This window comes from Ochotona princeps, chromosome 17, assembly GCF_030435755.1.
Source record: "Ochotona princeps isolate mOchPri1 chromosome 17, mOchPri1.hap1, whole genome shotgun sequence".
Taxonomy (NCBI): domain Eukaryota; kingdom Metazoa; phylum Chordata; class Mammalia; order Lagomorpha; family Ochotonidae; genus Ochotona; species Ochotona princeps.
The window spans coordinates 40,291,926-40,310,655 of NC_080848.1; the positions used below are offsets into that span (position 1 = coordinate 40,291,926).

The 18,730-nt window shown below is 45.6% G+C and overlaps 1 protein-coding gene across 1 annotated transcript in view; it reads right to left on the reverse strand.

Moving 5' to 3' along the window:
• Positions 1 to 18,730, reverse strand: part of UBE2G1 (ubiquitin conjugating enzyme E2 G1) — a 94,001-nt gene that overhangs the window by 3,407 nt on the left and 71,864 nt on the right. Inside the window, exons 4-5 of the mRNA XM_058675231.1 lie at positions 12,830 to 13,008; positions 5,755 to 5,875 (exon numbers count right to left, since the gene is read on the reverse strand). Coding sequence (XP_058531214.1) covers positions 5,789 to 5,875; positions 12,830 to 13,008 — 266 coding nt within the window. The 3' untranslated portion in view covers positions 5,755 to 5,788. The remainder of the gene's footprint in view (positions 1 to 5,754; positions 5,876 to 12,829; positions 13,009 to 18,730) is intronic.

An 18,730-nucleotide genomic window follows, 5' to 3' on the forward strand; every position in this document is an offset into this window, starting at 1 on the left:
ACATACATTTTTAAAAGATTATTTTATTTGTTTTAAATTATTTATTTTTATTGGAAAGGCATATTAGATTCATGGAGAGAAGCAGAGCAGATAGAGAAAGAACTTCCATCTGCTGATTCACAGCCCAAGTGGCGACAAAGGTCAGAGCTGAGTTGAGCTGATCCAATCCGAAGCTGGGAACCAAAAACTTCCTCCAGGTCTCCCACGTGGGTGCAGGGTCCCAAGGCTTTGGGCCGTCCTCGACTGCTTTCCCAGGCCACAGGCAGGGAGCTGGGTGGGAAGTGGAGCATCATCTAGGACAGAGTCCAGCCCCAATTTTGGATCCAGGTGTTTTGTGAGGATTTAGCCATTAAGTTATCGTATCAGGCCTGGATTCTACTATTTATTTGAAAGGCATAGCAACTGAAGACAGGGGGAGAGAAAGAGTCTCCTCTAGCTGGTTCATTTCCTCAAATGGCTGCAATGGCTTAGGCTAGGCGAAGCTGAAGACTGGAACCTGGAACTCGATCGGGGTCTCCCACATGACTACTAGTGGCCCAAGCACTTGGGCAGTCTTCCACTGCTTCCCTACTGCAAGAGCAGGAAGCTGGATCAGACATAGAGCAGCCAGGCCACGAATGGACACTATACGGGATGCTCTCACTGCAGACAACAGCTTATGTCACAATACAGGCCTCCACACACACACACACACACAACTTTTTAAAAATAGAAAATCTAAAGACATATACCAAAACTGCCTCTCCAGTGGAGTATACATTGCGCCTGAAAGAATTAGCTTCACCAAAAACTCAAGACACAATATTATAGGATAGGTAATATAACTTTTAGATAATGATAGTTTAAATGTTTTCTCAAGACTCGGTCACACCCAAATTAATCCCTGGCCCAGGAGTAGAGTTCAGATATCAATAACCACACCCTTGACATCAATTGGACATTTCAGCGCCACGTAAGTCTCATGTGTATCTGCCATTTTAAAAATTCCACGCTTTTAATATTAGTTGATAGTATATGAATTGAATTTGTTATTTCCCTCAAACCTTTTAATTATTCCTGCTTCTTAACCTACCTATTGGGGAATGATTTACTCCTAAGAATGTGAACATCTTGTCTCAGGTTACTCCTGAAAGTCAGATCAAGTCAACAGCTGTCTATGTGGTTATCTAATCGATCCTTTTAAAAAGACACAAGAGGCCAGAATCATGGGCAGTGGGTTAAGCTAATTCAAACCCTAAGGGCAACAGTGCTAACCCAGCTCCCTGCTAATGCACCTGGAAGAAAGTGGGAGATGGCCTCATTACCTGCGCCCCTGCCACCACTCAGATGGAATTCCGGAGTTCCTCCTGGACCAGCCTGAAATGTTGCTGACCTCGAGGAAGTCAATCATGGGATTAAAGATTGCTCTTTTTCCTCCCCACACCACTTCTGAAGCAAGTAACTAAATCTTCAAGCAACAGAAAAGCTAAAAATTACAATTACGTTTCCAGACAGAAGGCTTTTTGATGTTAAACATGGGAACAGTTGCTGGGGGGATCTCAACCTGCCCCTTCTCTCAGTCAACAAGCCCCCAGGGCAGGTCACTTAGTAAAATGGACGCCTAACCAGCCTGCCAGGCGGGGGCCTCAATGTTGTCCATTTTATCCAAACAGGTTATCAAAAAAGGTCAGCATTTCAAAAACCTTGATTTTTTAAAGAAATATGAAGATGGTCAAGGAAGCATACCCTTAAGATGATCATTCACTCAATACATAGAAAGACCATGGCTGCCCTACAGACACAGAAGTCACATATATGCAACTACCATATCCTTGTTTATGTCAATTGGCTGAATTCACAAACCACATCTGCAGCTAGATAAAGCATGAAATAGTCCATTGTTCTGTGCTAGGTCAGCAAATGCCCAGCATCCTGGGTTAGGTTTCCTTGGAAACAGATACTGAGGCAGAGATTTGATTACACGAGATGTACTGAAAACGCTAAAACAATAAGAATGAGGGAAACATGCTTACAACCAACAGCAGACAAACTAAGCACAGACGTGACTGAACCAAAATTCTCATCAATCCTGCCTTGGAGCAGTCATGACAGCTACCAACAGAGACAACTGCCCAAGAGTCTACCAGAACTCACTCCACTAATCCATCAACCAGTCTCTGGACACGGGATCACCAGACAAGGGGCACAAGCTGGATAAGGTCATACTCTTTCAGCTGTGGCAATTCCTTGAGAGAAACTGCTATTTTATCAACAGACGAAATTCCCAGAACTCTGGTAAGCCAGCTTCCTCAATGTCTGGAGGCCATAATTTGCACCATGAGGTAATCTCCCCAACCCTCATTGCTCCCTCTGAAGTGAACTGTCTTGCTGTGTGTGAGCTAACAAAACGAGAGGCCCACATGACAAAGAACCAAGGGAAGACTCCAGCCAACATCCAGCAAGGCCCTGACTCATGACCACAAGCACTGAGTGAGTCTGGAAGCCAGAGCACTGAGAGCTGAGACTCCAACGACTATGATGCTGATCAGCATGCCGATGCTTGCTCCAGAGAAACTGTGAGACAATAAATGTTGTGAGCTGACCTTGTGGCATAGTGAGCTAACCACTCCCTTTGACGTCAGCATGCCATAGGAGCACCAATTCATGTCCCAACTACTCCACTTTCTGGACATTTCAGAAGCGAACCAAAGGATAGATTCTGTCTCTTGGTTCTCAAATAAAACAGGCCATGGGCCTGGCACGATAGAGTAGTGGCTAAAGTCCTTGCCTTGCACGTGTCACAATCCCATATGGGTGCCGGTTCTAATCCCGGCAGCCCAGATTCCCATCCAGCTCCCTGCTTGTGGCCTGGGAAAGGAGTCAAATACAGTTCCAAACTCCTGGCTTTGCCCAGGCCCAGACCATATAACCGTGGTCATTGCAGGCATTAACCAAAAGATAGAGAATCTTTCTCTGTACTTCTAACATTCAAATAATTAAATAAATTTTGTTTACCATATTTGATTTATTTTTAGTGGAAAGGCAGATTCATAGAAAGAAGGAGATACACAGAGAAAGATCTGTCTGCTGCTTCAAGCCCCAGTTGGTTGCAACAACCAGAGCTAAGCCTATCCAAACCCAGGAGTCAGGAGCTGCTTCTGGGTATCCTACGCAGACACAGGGTCCAAGCTTTAGGCTGTCCTTTACAGTTTTCCAAAGACATAAGCAGTGAGCTAGCTGGATGGGAAGCACGGCAGCCACAACAAGAACCTGGTACAAGCAAGGTGAGCATTTAGCTAGTAACTATCATGCAGGGCCCAAAATAGAACCTTTAAAAGATGGCTCAGGCTTCTGCAGGACAGGCTAGTGGGCCTTGCCATGAACAACAAGGATTCCATATGGGCGCCAGTTAGAATCCTGGCTGCTCCACTTCCCACTGAGGTCCCTCCCTGTGGCCTGGGAAAGCAGTAGAGGATAGCCCAAAGCCTTGGAACCCTGCAACTGCCTGGGAGACCTAAAAGAGGCTTCAGGCTCCTGGCTTTGGATCGGCTCAGACTTGTTTGTTGTGGCCACTTGGGGAGTGAACCATCGGACAGAAGATGTTCCTCTCTGTCTCTCCTCCTCTCTTTGTATCTGACTTTGCAATAAAAATAAATAAATCTTAAAAAAAAAAAAACAAAAAGATTGCCAGAATCCCAGGTACTCCCGTGTACTTCTCCCACCCATGTGGGATTCCAGGTGGAGTGCTGACTGCAACAATTGGGATCCAGCTCCCAACTGATGTGCCTGGGAGAGCAGAGGAAGATGGCTCATGCCCTGCAGCCCGTACATCCATGAAGGTAATCCAGGAGCAGCTCCTGGCTCCTAACTTCAGCCTAATCCACCCCTGCTGCGACAGCCATTATGGAGTAAACCATGGTAAGGAAGACCTCTCTTGCTCTCTCCTTTTTTTAACATTACCTTCTTTGTTTAAACGATTTTATTTATTTTTATTGGAAAGGGAGACATACAGAAAGAAAAGGGGAAACAGAAAGATCTCCCATCCACTAGTTCACTCACCAAGTGGCTGCAACAGCCAGAGCAGAGCTGAGCTGAGCTGAAGCCAGGAGCCAGGAGCCACTTCCAGGTCTCCCAAGTGGGCACAGAGTCCAAAGACTTTGGGTCATCCTCCACTGCTCTCCAGGCCACAAGCAGGGAGCTGGATGGAAGTGGAGCCACTGGGATTAACAGCGCCCATATGGGATCCCGGGGTGTGCAAGCTGAAGATGCTAACGACTAAGCTACCATGCCAGGCCTTCTCTCTCTTTCAAATAAATAAAATAAATCATGTAATTCTGAATGAGAGGGTATAAAAAATTCCATAAAAATAGAATTGAAGGGCCTGGCGCAGTGGCCTAATGGCTAAAGTCCTCATCTTGCATGCACCGGGATCCCATGTGGACACCAGTTCTAATCCCGGCAGCCCTGATTCCCATCCAGCTCCCTGCTTGTGGCCTGGGAAAGCAGTCAAAGATGGTAAAAATGCTTGGGATCCTATACCAGCGTGGGAGACCTGGAGGAAGTTTTTGATGATGGTTGCTGTCCATCTTTGACTCTTTGCTCTCCCTAAGATAAAACTTCCAGACAGATGTTACACAGTAAAAGGGAAACTATTAGTACAGACCTCATCAGCAATCCTGAAGAGATATAGAGCCAACTGAAGAAAACAAAAGGCCGGCATTGTAACCCGGCAGGTAGAGCCTCCACTTTCATGACCAGCATCCCATGCAGAAATGCTAGCTCAAGCACATCTAATCTGCTTTACATCCAAGTACTTCCACTCTTACCACCCATGCGGGACTCCAGGATACAGTCCTTGGCTCCTGGCTTTGGTCTGGGCCAGACCTAGCCATTGCAGGCATTTGAGACGTGTACTAGCAAATGGCAAATTTCTCTGTCTCTCTGTGTAGGTCTTCCTTTGAAACACATACTTTTCTTTTCTTTTTCTTTTTTTTAAAAGATTTATTTATTTTATTACAGCCAGATATACACAGAGAGGAGGAGAGTCAGAGAGGAAGATCTTCCGTCCGATGTTTCACTCCCCAAGTGAGCCACAACGGCCGGTACGCGCCGATCCGAAGCCGGGAACCTGGAACCTCTTCTGGGTCTCCCACGCGGGTGCAGGGTCCCAATGCATTGGGCCGTCCTCAACTGCCTTCCCAGGCCACAAGCAGGGAGCTGGATGGGAAGTAGAGCTGCCGGGATTAGAACCGGCGCTCATATGGGATCCCGGGGCTTTCAAGGCGAGGACTTTAGCCGCTAGGCCATGCCGCCGGGCCCAACACATACTTTTCTTAAGAATTTTAAAAAAGGTAGGTGGTGCAACAGTTTAAGTAGTATAATACATTTTCTTTCTTTTAAAAAAAATAAAAAGCAGAAACATTTAATTTATCCTTTCCGTTACCATATACAACATTCACTATAAGACATAAGTTCGGCACTGGTTAGGGAGGCAGCCCAAGGTCACAGTTAAACATCACTGCAATAAATACTCGTCCTTAGAAAGTTTTACAGCTGCAAAGAAGGAGACCACCACCAGACCATGTTAACACAGAAAGTCGAATTAAAAACAGCTAAGCAGGATATTCTGCAGCCCTGAGAACCAAGTAAAGATTAAAAAAAACAAAAGCGGGGTGGGCAATGAAGACAAGCAAATCAGACATTTAAATCACATGTTTTCCAAAGACACTGCATTTATAAAAAGACAAAAACACTACAACTTTTAAATTAACTTACCCCTGAAGTAAACGAAGTTACTAGCTGCTGAATGTCACTCAAAAGCAGTCTCTTGGCTTTTTCTTACACAGCGGGCAACTTTCCTTTTAAATTCTCCATTTCTATCTTCCCTCCATTCTTTCTGGATATAAAAAGATAACAAAGATTTTTATCCAATCTCTTATAATCTCAAATACCTATTACATTTCTCATACTTTTTGCATACTTTAATATTAAAAGGTTGATAAAGAAAGTCATCAAAAATTAACTCCTGCAAGGTTCTGTGCTGAGACATTCTGGCGGAAACCTCAGACAAAACGCTTGCATAGGTAAAGCCTCTATCTGTATGTGACACTGAAGAGATTTACAATTTTCAAATAAACATTTGTACTACTTGAATGATACAATGCTTAATTTGGGAGTATGTGTGTGGCATGGATACCCATTTAAAAAAAAAAAAAGCTTCCTGTTCCCAGTATGACACTCTAGTGGCTAAATCCTCCTTGCATGCACCAGGATCCCTTATGGGCACTTCTTTGTTCTCTGGCTGCTCCACTTTCCATCTATCTCTCTGCTTGTGGCCTGGGAAAGCAGTAAAGGATGGCCTAAAGCCTTGGGTCTCTGCACCCAAGTGGCGGCCCAGAAGTTCCTGGGTCCAGGCTTCAGATGGCTCAGCTCTGGTCATTGCAGCCACATGGGCAGCGAAACAGCAGACAGAAGATCTTCTCTGTCTCTCCTTCTCTCCGTAAATTCACCTTTCAATAAAAAACAAACAAATATGTTTCTTAAAAATGTCTCCTATGGGGCCCAGCGGCGTAGCCTAGTGGCTAAGGTCCTCGCCTTGAACGCCCCGGAATCCCATATGGGTGCCGGTTCTAGTCCCGGCAGCTCCACTTCCCATCCAGCTCCCTGCTTGTGGCCTGGGAAAGCAGTCGAGGACAGCCCAAAGCTTTGGGAGCCTGCACCTGCTGGGAGACCCGGAAGAGGTTCCTGGTTCCTGGCTTTGGATTGGCGTAGCACCGGCCGTTGTGGCTCACTTGGGGAGTGAAACATCGGACAGAAGATTTTCCTTTCTGTCTCTCTTCCTTTCTGTATGTCTGACTTTGTAATAAAAATAAATAAATCTTTAAAAACAAAAGTCTCCTATGTAGGCAGATCTGTTCCAGGCAGGACTACAACACCTGTGGGACTCATGTGGACTAGATCAGGGAAAAGCCAGGCTGGGCTGATTGTTCCTACTAGTGCAAGCATAAATTAGAGTGGGTGAGGGTTGGCTGGGCTTTGCCACAGCATCAGCTGCCAGAGGCTGGCACCAGGGGCTAATTCTGTCTAGTTAAACTGCAGAACCACCTGGAGAGTGCGTAATCCAGGAATGGGAGTGGCCTAGGAGGGAAATAGTGGGAGCCTCCATCTTGGGTTATCACTCCCACTGGAGAGCGTGAAAACCAGGAATGGGGCAGGACTGGCTAGACAGAACAGCACCCGCAAGTATGTGTGTGGGCTGGATAATAGGGCAGGTTGGGTTGCTCTAGGCTTCAATGCCCATTGACATGTAGAAGAGCTAAATAGGATGTGGGACAGACTGGACAAGTCTGCTGAACATACTGGCAAGCATGGCAACCAGGGTAGGGGCAGGCCTGGTGGGGGTTATAGGGAGTTGCCCCAACTAGGCTGCAGCTCCCACTAGTTTGCGTGAGGGCTGCGTATGAAATGGGCAGGATCAGGCTGGACTGCAACACCCATCGGTTTGCATGGAAGACAGGGCTGGAAACAAAACTGACCAAGCAATTGCAGCCACCAGCATGTGCATAAGCTTCTTGGGGTGATGGATTGTACCTGACCCTGTACTGGCAAGCACACACAAGAATCAGGTTTGGGATCACCTCAAATGAAGTTTCTACCGGGATCTCTCCAACTGAACTGCCGATCTCAGAACCCCAACAATGACGAGACTATGTCAGCCAGTGGATTCTGAAGAGATTTCATCATGCTTTGAGTGGCGAGACTGGCAGCAATTCAGAACTGTTGAACTATCAAAACTGCATGAGCAGGACCCTCGGAGCGTGCCCCACGTTGGGAACCTGGGGTGGGTGGGAGGCTGGGTGGGGCCTTTCCCTTTATCTCTTCCCTTACCCTGATACAGAAAAAAAAATATTAACGTGGAAACGTGGTCTTGCCCACTTTTCTGTAGCTCTTGAGCCTTTGTGTCCTAATCAACTATGTAAAGATTACCAAAATAGGGCCCGGCGGCGTGGCTTAGTGGCTAAAGTCCTCGCCTTGAACGCCCTGGGATCCCATATGGGCGCCGGTTCTAGTCCCGGCAGCTCCACTTCCCATCCAGCTCCCTGCCTGTGGCCTGGGAAAGCAGTCGAGGACGGCCCAAAGCCTTGGGACCCTGCACTCGCGTGGGAGATCTGGAAGAGGTTCCTGGTTCCCGGCTTCGGATCGGCGCAGCACCGCTCGTTGCGGCTCACTTGGGGAGTGAATCATCGGACAGAAGATCTTCCTCTCTGTCTCTCCTCCTCTCTGTATATCTGACTTTGTAATAAACTGAATAAATCTTTAAAAAAAAAAAAGATTACCAAAATAAAATAATTTTTTTAAAAAGTCTGCTATGTCGGCAGATCTATTCCTCTCGGAGAAGCAGATGACCATACTCTCATTGCAGGACATGTGAAAATGGAACACATACCAGTGCCAGCCTAGTTTCACATGAGCAAGCTGGTAGTACTTAACAGATAAATTGACAGCCAGCCTGATTTTGTTTCTTTTCTTTTCTTTTTTGAATGTCAACCCATTCAGAGGCTGCAAAGATTTAGATACTTTCAAACCTTGTATGTATCAAAGAAATACAAAGAAATAGACTCATAACGGTTCCTGCCCTCAAACTGAGTCAGGTGCACCAATGAGTCAAGCATTGCGTAAACACAGATGACTTAAGAACCACGCAATAACGTAACGACAGGTTGTCATTTGGTGCCAAAAGCGCAAGTTTCAGAGTTTGAGACTTGGCTCCTCTTGTGGTTCCAGAATCCTGCACAAAATGGAGCAAGTTGCTCACGTCCTTTGATCCCCACCAGTCCACGTGAGAGACATAGACTGAGCAGCACACCCCTGCCTGCAGGCTGGCTGTCTCCACAGCCTCTTTCCCTGTATCCCAAATGTAAATGTTTCCTAAAATGATGATAAGATAGATTTCAAATAAATACAGTGAAGAGCACTAGAATTAGGAATGCTAGGATATGCAGTGGTACTAGAAGTAAAGATTCCTTCACTTAGACACTTAAACCACACTGTCTTCTTTTAAGATTTATTAATTTTAATACAGCCAGATATACACAGAGGAGGAGAGACAGAGAGGAAGAGCTTCCGTCCGATGATTCACTCCCCAAGTGAGCCGCAACGGGCCGATGCGCGCCGATCCGAAGCCGGGAACCTGGAACCTCTTCCGGGTCTCCCACGTGGGTGCAGTGTCCCAATGCATTGGGCCGTCCTCGACTGCTTTCCCAGGCCAAAAGCAGGGAGCTGGATGGGAAGTGGAGCTGCCGGGATTAGAACCGGCGCCCATATGGGATCCCGGCGCTTTCAAGGCAAGGACTTTAGCCACTAGGCCACGCCGCTGGGTCCCACACTGTCTTCTTATCAACACTTACCTGCCATTCATACTTCTTCGGAGAAACAAGTACCTTCGCAACGTTCTTGCTGCAGTTTTCTGCTTTCCCAGGTTTTCATTTTATGTTTTGATTTGAAAGTCTGTGTGTGTGTGTGTGTGTGTGTGTGTGTGTGTGTGTGTGTGTTTTGAGACAGAAAGAGAGAAGCTTCCACCTACTTGTTTGCTCCCCAAATGGCTGCAACAGCTGTAGGTGGGCCAGGCTGAAACCAATAAGCCAGAAACTTTATCCAAGACCCATTTCTTAATTATCAATGGACAGTTGTATAGAAAACCAACGGCGTTCTCAAGTATACAAAACAAAATCCAATACACTCAGGAATTACTAAATTCATAAAACAGAGCACCATGATTATATTTAAAAAGGAATTATTGGACAGAAAAACGTATGGGACATATCTAGACAATGAGATGATGGACTGACATTGCCTATATCAGCAATGTCAGGGCACACTTAAATGACGGATTGATAGTCTTATGACTGCTTACGGAGGACTGTACTATTATAATGATAAGGGGTAAATCAGTCAGGGGGATAGGAATTTGGGGAGGGGCGGGGAAATCCCAGACACTATGAAATTGTACCATAAAATTTAAAAAAAAAATCTAAGGCATATATGAAAAAAAGGAACCACAGAGCTATATTATTTTTTGGTTAACAAAATGATTATAAAAAGTAGCTTTGTACAGGCCCAGCACGGTGGCCTAGCGGCTAAAGTCTTCACCTTGAAAACGTCAGGATCCCATATGGGCACCGGTTCTAATCCTGGCAGCTCCACTTCCCATCCAGCTCCCTGCTTGTGGCCTGGGAAAGAAGTTAAGGACGGCCCAAAGCCTTGAGACCCTGCACTTGTGTGGGAGACCTGGAGGAAGCTCCTGGCTCCTGGCTCCAGATCAGCACAGCAATAGCCGTTGCGGTCACTTGGAGAGTGATTCATCGAACGGAAGATCTTCCGCTCTCTCTCTCCTTCTCTCAGTATATCTGACTTTGTAATAAAAATAAATAAATCTTTAAAAAAATAGTTATGTGGAGGGAAGAGGTATGCTTTTACTTAAAACTAGAATATACATGCTTTTTGAAAGATATTTATTTCTAATAATTATATTAGTGGAGTGAGATTATGGAGAAGACAATAATTTTCTTTTATAGATTTGTTTGTTTTTATTACAAAGTCAGATATACAGAGAGGAGGAGAGAGAGAGAGGAAGATCTTCCGTCCGATGATTCACTCCCGAAGTGAACACAACAGCCGGTGCTGTGCTAGTTCGAAGCCAGGAACCCGGAACCTCTTCCGGGTGTCCCACGCAGGTGAGGGTGCCAGTGCTCTGGGCCGTCCTCGACTGCTTTCCCAGGCCACAAGCAGGGAGCTGGATGGGAAGTAGAGCTGCGGGACTAGAACCTGCGCCCATATGGGAACCCGGGGCATTTAAGGCGAGGACCCCAGTCACTAGGCCACGCCGTCGGGCCCTAAGACAATAATTTTTATAAAGATTTTTTAATTTAAAAGTGACCATCTCTATTCTATTTATAGCAATAATACAGCATAATGTCCAGTAAAGAAAAAAAATTAAAGGTTACGTAGGGCATTTTCTTAACCACTCAACAGCCATTAAAAAAACAAAAGTTATCAAAATTAACTGCAACTCTATCAGAATTATATTTAAAAAATTCAAAATTGGCAGATACCCTTTTAGGGAATATTTCCAATAAGGTCTTCAAACACAAAAGATGTACATCACTGAAAAGAAGAGTGCACAGCACCCTGTGAGCTGCAGGAGAAACACCTGAAGGAGAGGCCAGTATAGTTACACAGTGAGCTAATCACTCTGCTGCAGCCCAGGCATCCCGTAGGTAGCAGGTGGTTCCCTTGGCTCCTCCACTTTTGATGCAACTCCCTGTTTATGTCCTGGGAAGGCCTTGAGGGAGCTCTTGGATTCTGGCTTTGGACTGAGTCACCCGTAGCTGCTGCGGCTACTTGGGGAGTGAACCAGTGAAGGATGGTCTCTCTCTCTCTCTCTCTCTCTCTCTCTCTCTCTCTCTCCCCCTCTCTCTCTCTCCATAAAGCCTGCCTTTCAAAAAACAATAAGTAAGCCCCCCCTCCCCAAAAAAGAGAAAGAAGAAAAAGAAACAAAGGAAAATGAAAGAACCCAAAGGAAAGAAGAAAGGAAAATGGAAGAACATGATACCTATTCAGCACAGTGAAGGATTAGCCTAGCGTCAACTTTCCCATCAGCAGAAAGTGTTAGACAATAAACTAGGTAAATTTTATTTTCTACCTGAATTCAAATCACAAAAGTACCCACCGATAAGGGGAAGGATAAAAGCATCAAGCTCTATGAGAAGAATCAGGACTGAATCCCCACAAAGCATAGGACATTAAGTTTCAACACACAAGGAGGATACACACCAAGGCAAGGAATAACTGGGATCCAGGAGACAGAAATGGGATCCAAGCAAGAAAGGCAGTGAAGGGGAAAGTGATGCAGGACGGCCAGCCAAGGGCTGGAAGAGTCTAGGCGAGAGATTACTGCACTGAAGTGAACCCCAACAGAAATCAAGAGCTAATGTGGGCATCTTACTTAACTAGGACTAGCCTAAAAAACAAAACAAAACAAAACAAAACAAAACAAAACAAAACATACTTCTGTTACTATACAAATCTCTATTTTAAACTTTTAATGTCAAGATTTATAGCTTTTGAGCCTGGCACAACAGTTCAATTGGTTAATTATCCCCCTGCAATTGCCAGGATCCCATATGGGTGCCAGTTTGTGTCCTGGCTGCCCCACCTCCCATCCAGCTCCCTGCTTGTGGCCTGGGAAAGCAGTGGAAGACGGCCCAAAGCCTTGGGACCCTGTGCCTGTGTAAGAGACCTGCAAGAAGCTCTTGGGCTTCAGACTGGCTCAATTCTGGAAACTGAGGTCATTTGGTAAAAGAACCAGTGGATGGAAGATTCTGTCTCTCCTCTCTATAAATCTGCCTATGCAACAAGAAAATTAATTAATCAAAAAAAAATTTAAAACTTTCAATGCTGTTAGATCAAATTATTGTGCTAGTTTTACCTAAAATGAGTAGTAAGTTCAAGGGAACTATTGTGCAACATTGTAACCATAATTATAAAACATATCATATTCATTAAAATCACTAACAGTAGGTTTTTACCAGAGAAAAGAGAAACAAATATGTGAAGAAATATGTACATTCATTAAATCAATTTAGTGATTCTGCAATGTATAAATATTCACATCATGTTACACACAAACAAAATTTTTTTCAAGAAATTTGTCTATATACATAAACACAAAGATACATAAAACATACATACATACATACATACATACATATAGGCAGATATTAGTTCAGGTCAGGTTTTACCAAAATCAAGCAGGGGCTGGGGGCAGGGGGGACGTGCATGGGACACCTACCGCAGCATCAACATTAGCAGGTGAATCTCCATTAGGGTCAGCCAACATAGAAATGACACTAATCATGATGGTTTCCACAGTGTGAATAGGTAGCCAACGTTCTTCTGGCTTTTCATAACCATATTTATCTTCCCCAGGCTCATGAAGAATAGAAATGCAAACATCACCATTCTTATCAACTGCAAAATTAGAGAGAGCCTTGTTTAGTATATCACCAATTTGGTTATACATAAAATATCTATTGCAATTGGGATTTTATTTATACAGTACCAGTGTCCAAACACTGAAAAAACACATCTTTCTCATCTTAAAACCCACTGATCCACAGTCAGTATTGTGGCAAAGTAGGCTAAGCTGTGGTCTAACACACCAACATCCCACATGATGGCAGTTTTCTAAGTCCTAGTTGCTCCATGTTTGATCCTGCTCCCTGCTAACGTCCCTGGAAAGTTCTTGGGTCCCTTCCTCAGCATGAGAGACACTGTTAAAGCTCCTGGTTCTTGGTTTTGGTCTGTTCGCAATCCTAGTCATTTGGAGAGTGATGTAGCAGAGGTAAGATTGATCTCTTTTTCCCAACACTACCTTTTTACTTTTTGAATATTATTTATTTTTATTGGAAAGGTGGATCTAGAGAAAAAGATCTTCCATCTGTCATTTCACTCTCAAAGTGCTTGCAATGGACAGAGCTGAGGTGAGCTGAAGCCAGAAGCTTCTTCCAGGTCTCCCACATGGGTACAGGTGCCAAGGCCACACTTGACCGCTTTCCCAGGCTATAACCGGGGAGTTGGATGGGAAATGGAGCATCTGGGATACAAATCCAGCACCCATATAGAATCCCAGTGGTTACAAGGCGATGATTTAGCCATTAGGCTAACAGGCCGGGCCCACACTACTTTTTAAGCAAAGAGATAAGGACTGGCACTATGGTGTAGTAGAAATTGGCCACCACCTGCAGTGCCAGCATTCATGGGCACCATTGATTTGTGTCCTGGCTGCTCCATTTCTGATCCAACTCCCTGCCTGTGGTCAAGAAGGGCAACAGAGGATGGCTCAAGTCCCTGGGCCCTTGCACTCTCGTGAGAGAACCAGAGAGGCTCCTGGCTTCCAGCCCAGGATCAGCTCAGCTCTTGCTGGTGGAGCTATTTATTTGGGGAGGGAACTGGTGTATAGAAGATCTCTGTCTCTCTTTCAAATAAAAATAAAATAAACCTTTAAAATAAAAAAAGAAAAGTTGATTTGCCTTCTATATTTACATACTATTTGGGTACTTTCATTACTATATTTTTTTTTTTTTTTTTTTTAAGATTTATTTTATTTGTATTACAAAGTTAGATATACTGAGAGGAGGAGAGATAGAGAGGAAGTGGAGCTGCCGGGATTAGAACCAGCGGCCATATGGGATCAAGGCGAGGACCTTAGCCACTAGGCCATGCTGCCGAGCCCTTCATTACTATATTTTAAAGCACATTGAAAATGGGCTTCTGCTTCCTCTGGTTTCTGAATAACATGTTCTGTTGAACATGTTCTTTCCTCTACCTAAAGCCTTCTGGATCAACACAACTGACATGTTAGCTTCCTGGACACACTTTCTGCCCACGACTTTTTTCCTCTGGTTCATGAACTCTTCTCTAACACACTTGGTAGTATTCCTTTTCCTTACTCCTTTTTTTGATGTTATCCTAATCTCCAAAAATTAATCACTTGTCTCCCAGGCCAGTTAACTAATTCATTATATCACAAGATTACCTATCATCCTGATAAAGTAATTCCCAAGGCCCCAAGCTTACTGCTGAATCCTGGACTGGCTTTAGCTAAGTGGATGTGGCAAATGTACGTAAAGGAAAACAAATTCAATATTCAATGCAGTTAAGCCAAAAATTTTGCCTTACATTTCTCCAACAGTTTCTTGCATAATGTAATCTTTTTTTTAAAAAAAGATTTATTTATTTTATTACAAAGCCAGATATACACAGAGGAGGAGAGACAGAGAGGAAGATCTTCCGTCCGATGATTCACTCCCCAAGTGAGCCGCAACGGGCCGATGCGCGCTGATCCGAAGCCAGGAACCAGGAACCTCTTCTGGGTCTCCCACGCGGGTGCAGGGTCCCAATGCATTGGGCCGTCCTCAACTGCTTTCCCAGGCCACAAGCAGGAAGCTGGATGGGAAGTGGAGCTGCCGGGACTAGAACCGGTGCCCATATGGGATCCCGGGGTGTTCAAGGGGAGGAAGCCACTAGGCCACGCCGCCGGGCCCTATAATGTAATCTTAAATGCCCAACTGATCAGCTTCTAGTTGGTATATTTCCAGAGTTGTACAGATATCTCCAGAATAAATTTTACACACAATAAATTCTATCTTAAAAACAAATCCAGAAACTATCGGCAAACACTTATTTCTCCTCAACTTTCCCTCTAATCCTAGGCAATCCTAGTGGGAGACTTGTGCTCTGTTTTCTAAATTTGTTAATTAGAATGCTTCAAGGTTCATCTGTATTGAAGCAATGATTATTACTTCATTTATTTTTATTGCCAAAAAATATCATAGTCTATGGATAAAGCATTTTGTTTTTCTGTTGATCAGTTTATAGATTCTTGGAATGTTTCTTCTGTTTTGCTAATATGAATAACACTGCCATGAACATTCACGTCCAAGTTTCCTGTGGTCATATGTTTTTCATTTTCTTGGCTATGTATACTAGGAATGGAATTGCTGGGTCATGTGGTTAACTATGTTTAACCTTTTGAGCAACTGCCAGAATGTTTCCAAACATCTGCACCAGTTTATACTTTTGCTCGTAGTAGTTCTAATTTCAATACTTCCTCGTCAACATTATTATTATTGTTATTTATTGCATCCATCCTGCTGGGCATAAAATGGTGTCTCGTTAGGTTTTGATTCTGTGATGATTTTTGTAAATGACCAAATGATCTCAAATTCTTACTTCACCGTTACCATTCACATTTGGAAGTTAACAAATCATAGTTATTCAACTGTTGTTCCTGCCATTACTTTTAGTTTAAATTTCTCTCTATTTTAATCAAACCCATGATGAAATTCTCTGTATCATTGCTAGTACGTGGCTTTCCCTTCAAATACTTCACTACCACAAGCAAAGAAAAGAGAATCAGGATGGGGAGCGAACTGAGGCACGGGAATTTATGCTATCACCACCAGTGCCAACACCCCAACAACAACAGAAATTTGGCTCCCAGCTGTCTGAAGCCCAAACTACCTGGTAATGCACCTGAGAAGGCAGCAGAAGACAGCCCGAGGCTTGAGTCTTTGCCAGCCCTGGTGGGAAACAAGGATGGAATTCTAGGCTCCTGGTTTTGGCCTGGTTCAGCACTGGGACACTGCAGCTTCTTGGGGAGTGAATGCGTACATAGAAGATCTTCTTGTCTGTCTCTCCTCCTCTCTGTTACATCCACTTTTTGAAAAAAAAAAAAAAACCTCTATTAAAACATATTTCTAAGAACTCCCTTCTTCTAACAACAGAGCCTGGTTCGGGCCTTGGGATTCGGGGGCAACTGCCGCTCCTCACAGTGTGGCGGCTGTGGGGGGTGCCCCTGCCGGGTCGGACCCAATGCTGGGGGCTCACGCCAAAGACACTGCCGCAAGGCAGTGAACGAGTCCTCGGCCTCATCCAGGGCAGCACCATGTGGTGCCAGGCTTTGCCTGCTGGCCGCCCGGACGGGAAGCTCTGGGGTAATGGATGTCCGAATTGCTGCTTAGATAGCTCTAGGGTGACCCCACTGTTTCTGGGTTCTGAGTCAATCCTAAAGATTCCCAACGCCAGTAACTCTTCTTATGGAGAACTTCTAATCACTCAATAATGCTGAGCTTTGAACACCTATAATGCAAAAGATAAACCCCGGATTGTCTAGCAGGATATTTTTTTGCCTGACATGATGTTGGTTCAGGAGACTGGTCACATTGGGCAGGTCCATAATTTTAACTAGCACTCTAGAACCTTATACTGGGGTGGACTCTGTGCAGGATGTGTGGGCCACACCCTGTAGAAAGTTTGGTCCCACTGGTAAACCTAAATTTTAGGTGGTTATGGACTAAGCTAGGTGTGACCAAGGAGCCTGCCATCAATCACAGGTAAAGGGATCCACCATAGACTGGACGGGGCAAGGCAGCAGCACCCAAATGTGCATCCTGAATAGGCTGTGGGGTGGGCCGGGCTGCAACATTCACCAGCTCATACAAGGCCAAATGGGAGGCCAGAGTACACTGGGCACTGGCCTAAAAACCAATGGCATGTATGTAAACTGGGTTTGGGAGTGGATCAAGTGGAGGTACTTGGGAAGCTCCCCTGGCGAGTCATAGCTCTCGCTGGTGAACATGCCGTCCAAATCCGGGGGTCAGACTAGCAGGGCATAGTAGCTCCAAAATGTGTAACTTGGTAATGGACCGTAATGTACTGGGCAGCACTGAACAAACCTTTGTTTACAAGCAAAACTAGAAACCAGCATGGAACACAGGTCATACCGAGCTAGGCTCTTGCACCTACTGATCCCCAGAGCAACCACGGGCAGGTGCATGATTTACAGCTAGGAACAAGCCCAATCGGGGAGGTAACGGGACACCCTAACTAGGTTGAGGTTCCCACCAAGGGGCGTATGTGCTAGAATTGGAGCTGCGTTCTATCTAGGAAACAGTTGCAGTCACCCGAGGCACTAGTGTGGGCTGGGATTGGATGCACCAGGCCAGTTCAGACCCCAACACCATCTGGTGGCATGGAGAACCAGGGGATAGATGTGGGACTGACTAGGCTGGGTCTCAACCCCCTACTGAGCCATGCGTGAGCTGTATGTGGGTATGGACGAGCCATGGCTGGGCTGAAACATCCAACAACAAGAACCAGAATGGGGGGAAAGCCAGCCAGGAAAGGCCACTGCTCCTGCTAGAGCAGGAGGTGAACTGAGTTGGGTTGGCTCAAGGACCCCCTGGCATGCGCAAAACCTGCCTTTGGGAGGGGATCTGATGGGGGAGCCTGGGCAACTCCTCTGGCAGGACACAGTCCCTGCAGGTAAGCGCAAGAAGCATGATGGGAAACAGTCCAGAATAGGCCATGGAAAGTTTCCCACTGGCACACATTCAGCATGGGTCAGGAGCAGACCAGGCTGAATCAGTCCGTATCACCCACTGGCAAATCCGATCACCAGATCAGAGTGTGGGATGAGCCGGGTTTGGTCGCGACAAAACCAGTACACATTATGGAATGCCAGGGCGTGGTTGCCTGTACTGGATATGAATGCAGCACCCAACCAGCACACATCAGATCCAGGAAGGAAGGGAGGGGCAGAACTGGCGGGGGGATTAAGGGGCTGGTTCCCTCACCGGACAGCTACTCCCAATGGAGAGCGTGGGCTGGGATAGAGACAGACTAGACTATGCAAGGCTACAACACCTGTGCGCTGCATGTGGACTAGATCAGGGAAAAGCCAGGCTGGGCTGATTATTCCTGCTGGTGCAAGCATAAATTAGAGTGGGTGAGGGATGTTTGGGCATAGCCGCAGAAGCTGGCACTGGGGACTAATTCTGTCAAGTCAAATCACAGAACCACCTAAAGAGTGCATAAACCGGGACAGAGAGACCTGGGAGGGAAAAAGTGGGTTCCCCCTTCTTGGGTCACTATTCCCGTGGGAGGGCATGAAGACTGGGATGGGGGCTGGGATGGCTAGATAGAGAGGCACTCAACAACACCCGTGAGGGCTGGATGGTTGAGTTGGTTAGATAGAACTAAGCTTTAATACCCATTGACACGTACAAGAGCCAAATGGGATGGGGGACAGACTGGTCTTCTGCTACACATACTGGCAAACCAGGGTAGGGGGCGGGCCTGGTGGGGGTTATTGTGGGTCGCCCCGACTAGGCTGCAGCTCCCACTGGTT